We start from the raw sequence: 7,121 nt of genomic DNA, 5'->3' as shown, positions 1-7,121 counted from the left end.
GGGTTCTTTGGCTGTCCCCATAGGAGAACCCTTTGTAGAACCCTTTTTTTGGTACTAGGTAGAACACTTTTGGGTTCCGTGAAGAACCCTTTCCACAGAGGGTTCTACATGGAAGCCAGAAGGGTTCTACCTGGAACCCAAAAGCGTTCTCCTATGGGGACGGCCGGAGGACCCGTTTGGAACCCTTTATTCTAAGAGTGTACTGTATCATAGGTCTATAGACTTGTCTTCTCAAAACAGGCTTAAAACACAACAAGCAACAAACAAACATTTTCTCTTTATAATCTACAGTTAACTCTTTTCACTCAGGAAGGTATGTTGTGTGAAAGAGAGACAAATAAATAATGTTCGAGAGACTAACAACAACTTACACTTCCTCAAAACAGTTTGTGGTATTCATTAGTGCCCACCGTAGCAAAACGTTTGGCAACAGAAACCGTTTAGGTCACATTGTACAGCGTTTAGAGTAAACGGTTCATGTTTTATTTAACATCTTAAAACTGTTGGCTGTGGAGTAAACTAATGAATACAACCCAGGTTGTCGCCTACGACTCGGCATGCTGATACCTGCCTCTTGCTGAAACCTGAACGTAGCCTGAGGGGTATACTATGATACAGGCTTGATATACTGGTTTTCTAAAGCTAGCCAGCTTCAGTTAGCTTCACATTCCAGCTCAGGCCTCACCCATCAGAATATACAGAACAGAACAGAAAAAAATCACAATGAAGTTTCAAGGTGAGAATCCTGCCAGGGATTATTGTAAAGTGTGTAGATAAATTAAATGTAATGTTAGTATAGTGAATGACAGTAAAACACTCCTAACGGTCTACTACTACTGAGACAGGTTGGTGTAATGTTAGTATAGTGAATGACAGTAAAACACTCCTAACAGTCTACTACTACTGAGACAGGTTGGTGTAATGTTAGTATAGTGAATGACAGTAAAACACTCCTAACAGTCTACTACTACTGAGACAGGTTGGTGTCAGTTTAATCAGACAAAATGGAGCTGACTGGATGTGGTCAAGTCAAATTCAATATATCAATATTCAGATACTATAGTTCAGGTGCGACCTGGGTTCACTTCCCTGCCCAGCTGTTTGCTACATTGGTGTCAGAAGTGGTATGGTGTCTGTGAGGTCATCAGAATGGACCGGATGTGTGAGGGGTCTGAGTAGCTGAAGCACGGGACTAATTAACACTGATACTGGGTTAACCCTATTGATACTGATACTGGGTTAACACTATTAATACTGATACTGGGTTAACCCTATTAATACTGATACTGGGTTAACCCTATTAATACTGATACTGGGTTAACCCTATTGATACTGATACTGGGTTAACCCTATTGATACTGATACTGGGTTAACACTATTAATACTGATGCTGGGTTAACCCTATTGATACTGATACTGGGTTAACACTATTGATACTGATACTGGGTTAACACTATTAATACTGATACTGGGTTAACACTATTGATACTGATACTGGGTTAACACTATTAACACTGATACTGGGTTAACCCTATTAATACTGATACTGGGTTAACCCTATTAATACTGATACTGGGTTAACCCTATTGATACTGATACTGGGTTAACCCTATTGATACTGATACTGGGTTAACACTATTAATACTGATACTGGGTTAACACTATTGATACTGATACTGGGTTAACAATATTAATACTGATACTGGGTTAATCTTACTTGGGGCGGCAGGTAGCTGCGCTCCAACGCTCTAGAGCGTTGTTAACCACAGGTGTTAACCACAACCAACATGCTGGATCTCTGTTTAGTTGTCACTGTGTTAACCACAACCAACATGCTGGATCTCTGTTTAGTTGTCACTGTGTTAACCACAACCAACATGCTGGATCTCTGTTTAGTTGTCACTGTGTTAACCACAACCAACATGCTGGATCTCTGTTTAGTTGTCACTGTGTTAACCACAACCAACATGCTGGATCTCTGTTTAGTTGTCACTGTGTTGACCACAACCAACATGCTGGATCTCTGTTTAGTTGCCACTGTGTTAACCACAACCAACATGCTGGATCTCTGTTTAGGGGTCACTGCTCTAAAATGAGTCTCTCTTGGAAGAGAGAGGAGGAGGGCCCTGCCTCTAAAAGGAGTGTCTCTGGGGAACATGGCACCAAATCTAAGAGGTGAGATTAGTTTTGTAAAGAATTTATCAAGAGTTTATATCCAAAACACTATATCCACCATTTCTTCTCATTTGTGTTTTTTTCTTCAGAAATTAAGGCTTATGGGTGTGTAAAATATTACTGTTCTAAGATTTAAAATTAAAGATTTTAGCGTATGACATTTTACTGAGAACATCACAGCAAGATGACACAAATATTGTTGCATTCTCTAGATTCTGCATTCATAGATTCTCACACTTCATTTGCGTTATAGAGCCCCACAGTGGAGGTGTCATAATACCCATAACACCTAGCGGTCAAACAGGGAAATGGTTCCAATAGTTTTATAGAGCCCCACAGTGGAGGTGTTATAATACCCATAACACCTTGTGGTCAAACAGGGAAATGTTCCAATAGTTTTATAGAGCCTGTGCCTTCTTCAGGGTGATGTCATCAATACTTGAACCAGGTTATGTAGACAAACAGTGCAATTAGTGCAACCAATGACAATACAGAGGGGTGTGTCATAATTATTAAGTTAATTAGAATGAATTGAGTGAAACTGTTAAAAAACAATAGTTTCTGGCATATTGAATATATCAGGCTATTGTTATCATATAGAAACATAACTGATAATTGTACATAACATTAGCGTCAACATACATTATTGTTTTATTCAATTTCACATATTTAATTGTTTCCTATTTCAATAAAAACGTTTGTTCCATGTAATGTTTTGGTTCAACCATAATGCATAATGAGCATCATCAACAGGGGAACATATTGGATGTACTCTGATAAGCTGTAGAAAGAATATATCCATTTAAAACAGAGAACTGTTCATAAGGGCCTGAGAACAAAGTCAATATTCAGACCACTAGGGGTCCATGTTTTTAGACAGGATCTCCAGTAAGCCTCCCTTTGTAGTAGTAGGATCTCCATGTTACCTCCTCTCCTTGGTAGAGCAACATGCTCAATGCCTGTGTATTTGAGGGAGGAGATTGGATGGTCAGCTTCAACAAAGTGAGCTGCTATTGGACAGTCAATGTTCTTACACCTGATTGAGCTGCGGTGTTCAGCTATGCGTTGTTTTAATTGTCTTTTCGTTTGTCCTACGTAGGCTTTCCCACATGAACAGGTGATGAGATAGATTACTCCCTTGGTGTTGCATGAGATGATCCCTCTAACAGGGATTTTTCTACTTGTATGTTGATGTCTGAAGATGGATGTTTTTATAGTGCTGTTGCACTGTGCGCATGAGCCACGTTTGTAGTTCCCATTTGGGATGGGTGTCAAGAGTGTCTGAGTGGGCTCAGAGGGCAGGTCAGATCTCACCAAACTATCTACAATATTGCAACCACGCTTATAGACCACCAGTGGGGGGTTCCTTGAAGAGGTGTGTGATTGTTTTGTCTGACTGCAGACTATTCCAGTGCTTTTCCAGTATTGCTATCTATCAGAATACTTGGTGTACTTGGTGCAAAAGACAGTTGTTTTCCTTCTTTGGTTGAGTTTTTAGCAATTCCTCTGTTGGTTTTTGAGATATTTTCATCATTGCTGCATCAAGAGTTCTGTCCTTTTAGCCTCTCATTTTGAATTTATCTGTAACTTCTTAGCATTGCTGTCAAAATCCATTTTTTCCCCTACCATACAGTTTTCCCATAGGGAATTATAGAAACACTTAAAATAAGGGATGTGTTTCGTATAGGGTGGGGTGGCGCGGCGGTCCTTGTGGGCAAATTCTGTCATCAAAGTATGTCATTCTCTGGATTTATGGTGCTTTCAAGACAACTGGGAAATGGGAAGTTCTAATGATGACGTCAGTGATCTTCAGGTTGGAGCTCTAGAAAGAGGCCGAGATCCCCACTTGGAATTTCGAGTTGGATGACCGTTCAAACCGTATTTTCTCAGTTGGAGCTCGTTTTTTTTTCAGAGTTGTCCTGAACTCACTGAAGTCTGATATTTCCCAGGTTCCAGTTGTTTTGAACGTTGCAGAAGTCATGCTGGATTCACAGCATGGCCAATGTATTCAACCTTTTCTGTCCCTTGGTGTTGCATGTGAATGTTTATCCTTTTAAGTTTGGAAAAGAGACCCTTAACTTCTCCTGGGATGCTACCGTCCCACCCACGGTTCACACTATTCAACAGCCTGTGAAATGTCAGGGCGCCAAATTCAAAACAACAAAATGTCATAATTCAAAGTTCTCAAACATATCACTATTTTACACCATTTTAAAGATACACGTCTCCTTAATGTAACCACGTTGTCCGATTTCAAAAAGGCTTTACGGCATAAGCATAAAGTTAGATTATGTTAGGACAGTGAAAACACAAGAAAAACCACACAGTCATTTTCCAAGCAGGAGAGGGGTCACAAAAACCATAAATTCAGCTAAAATTAATTAAGCACTAACCTTTGACGATCTTCATCAGATGACACTCCTAGGACTCAATGTTAGACAATACATGTATGTTTTGTTCAATAAAGTTCATATTTATATCCAAAAACAGCATTTTACATTGGCGCGTGATGTTCAGAAAATATTTTGCCTCCAATACTGCCGGTGAATCAGCACAACAATTTACAAAAATACTCATCATAAACGTTGATAAAATATTAAACTGTTATTCAAGGAATTATAGATGAACATCTCCTTTATGCAACCGCTGTGATAGATTTCAAAAAAGCTTCATGGGGAAAGCATACTTTGCAATAATCTGAGTACTGCACTCAGAAAAAGACATCAAGCAAGACAGATACCTGCCATTTTGGAGTCATCTAAAATCACATTCGAAATATTCACTTACCTTTGATGATCTTCATCAGAAGGCACTTCCAGGAATCCCAGGTCCACAATAAATGTTGTTTTGTTCGATAAAGTCCATAATTTATGTCCAAATACCTCGTTGTTTGCGCGTTCAGTAAGCTACTCCAAATGTAGGAAGCGCGGCCAAAATGTCACGCCGAAAAGTAAAAGAAAAGTTATATTTACGTTCGTTCAAACATGTCAAACGTTGTATAGCATCAATCTTTAGGGCCTTTTTAACTTAGAACTTCAATAATATTCCAACCGGACGATTCCAATGTCTTGAAAAACGTTATGGAACACAGCTACCTCATCACGTGAATGTGCGTCACAAAACCCATGTAATTTTCTGAATCACCTAATTCCAGGTCCTCTTGTTCGCTCTGTGTTCACCGCAAAAGCCTGAAACTAGGTTCTAAAGACTGTTGACATCTAGTGGAAGCCTTAGGAAGTGCAAAATGAACCCTAAGTCACTGTATGTTAGATAGGCAATGACTTGAAAAGACTACATGCATCAGATTTCCCACTTCCGGGTTGTATTTTTCTCAGGTTTCTGCCTGCCATATGAGTTCTGTTATACTCACAGACATCATTAAAACAGTTTTAGAAACTTCAGAGTTTTTTCTATCCAAATATACTAATAATATGCATATCCTACCTTCTGAGCCCTAGTAGCAGGCAGTTTTATTTGGGCACATTTTTCATCCGAAATCGAAAATACTGCCCCCTATACATTGACAGGTTAAACGCAGAATTGGACCAGTCCAATCAAAGCCATGGTAGATATAACGTGATTTGACAATTTTATCTGTGGCCAATGACCTTGAGCCTTTTGGATGGGCACTTCTAATGTAACTCTATGGCAGCACCCAATGGGCTTGAATTTTTGAGCTCTCCCTGTAGATTTTGCGGTGACGTAGTGTCTCCATGAGTGACAGAACACTGAGCCAATCAAGGCGCAACTACAGAACATTACCAACCCCTACGCTCAGTATTTTCCTCTGGCTGCCCCACCACCACAGAAAGCACTGAGCTAGGCTGAAACACCTGCATTTAGGAGCTGCCTAACTCAAGACAACAAAAAAGAGCATGTTTGTATGCAGCTTTATTATTATTTGTTTTACATTGTTTGCAAACTAATATGTGACACGTATTAACTAGGCAAGTCAGTACAAATTCTTATTTACAATGACGCCTACCCCGGCCAAACCCGGACGACGCTGGGCCAATTGTGCGCCTCCCTATGGGACTCCCAATCACGGACGGATTCGAACCAGGTACTGGCAGTGTGTTAGACAACTGTGCCAGTCGGGTGCCAATGTATATTGTATGTTGACTTTGACATGTTGTGGCTTTCAATATAAAAGAATATAAATATGAAGACTCGTATTTCACTTACCAGTCTAATGTAACGTTAGCAGGTAACGTTAGCGTCCTCTCCTTTAGCTGTTGTCTCAAAAAAAATGTAAGCAAGAATATCGTCAAAAATCTCTATGCTTGGACATTGATTTAGCTTTTCCAGTATTAGTAGCCATATTGTAAGTTCAAAATTTGCAAAACACTTTGTTTTAATAACTTTCATAACTCATAGATATGCGTAACGCGCTTCGCCATATACTTGCATAAATGGCCAAAAGGAACTAGCCTCCTGGTGCGCAAGCAAGCAATTGGTGTGGGATAGGTGAGGCAGGTTTGAGACTGATCTAATGAATTTACAAGAAAAATACACTTTATTTCTCAGCTGCCTCACCAACGTCTGAATGTGAATTAATAACTTTTAATTGGTAAATATTTCCAATAGATGGCAGCATAAGACCACGAAGCATCAGTTATAGGCTACAAGCAGCAATATGATTGACATAAAATAACATGCAACCACAGACTATATGTCCCATGATTTTCTAAAATGGTCACTCATTACTTTAGGTAGCTATATATCTTGTATTAGGCCTGTGTTGCTTTTGGGAGAGCAAATAAACAGTGACTATAGCAGGTATTGAACCCCAGGTAAATAATCACTAGTCAGAACCTCAACCTTATCATTGTGATTAGGATGCATTATAAAAAATCATTTTAAATATCTGATATTGTGAGTAAACAACCTCGGAATAGAAAAGACAAGACTGCATCTTCCATCCTGCCAATAAATTACATCGTACA

At 39.4% G+C, this 7,121-nt stretch overlaps 1 protein-coding gene across 1 annotated transcript in view; it reads left to right on the top strand.

The window, feature by feature from the left end:
• Window positions 1-2,066: 2,066 nt before the first annotated feature.
• Window positions 2,067-7,121, top strand: part of LOC123733297 (uncharacterized) — a 29,276-nt gene continuing 24,221 nt past the window's right edge. The window contains exon 1 of the mRNA XM_082971931.1: window positions 2,067-2,175. Within this exon, the coding sequence (XP_082828057.1) occupies window positions 2,093-2,175 (83 nt within the window). The 5' untranslated portion in view covers window positions 2,067-2,092. The remainder of the gene's footprint in view (window positions 2,176-7,121) is intronic.

The sequence above is a fragment of the Salmo salar genome, unplaced genomic scaffold (assembly GCF_965601325.2).
Source record: "Salmo salar unplaced genomic scaffold, fSalSal1 ptg000465l, whole genome shotgun sequence".
In the NCBI taxonomy this organism is placed as follows: domain Eukaryota; kingdom Metazoa; phylum Chordata; class Actinopteri; order Salmoniformes; family Salmonidae; genus Salmo; species Salmo salar.
Note: the sequence above shows the minus strand (reverse complement) of the source record. Positions and strands in the feature narration are given on the sequence as shown.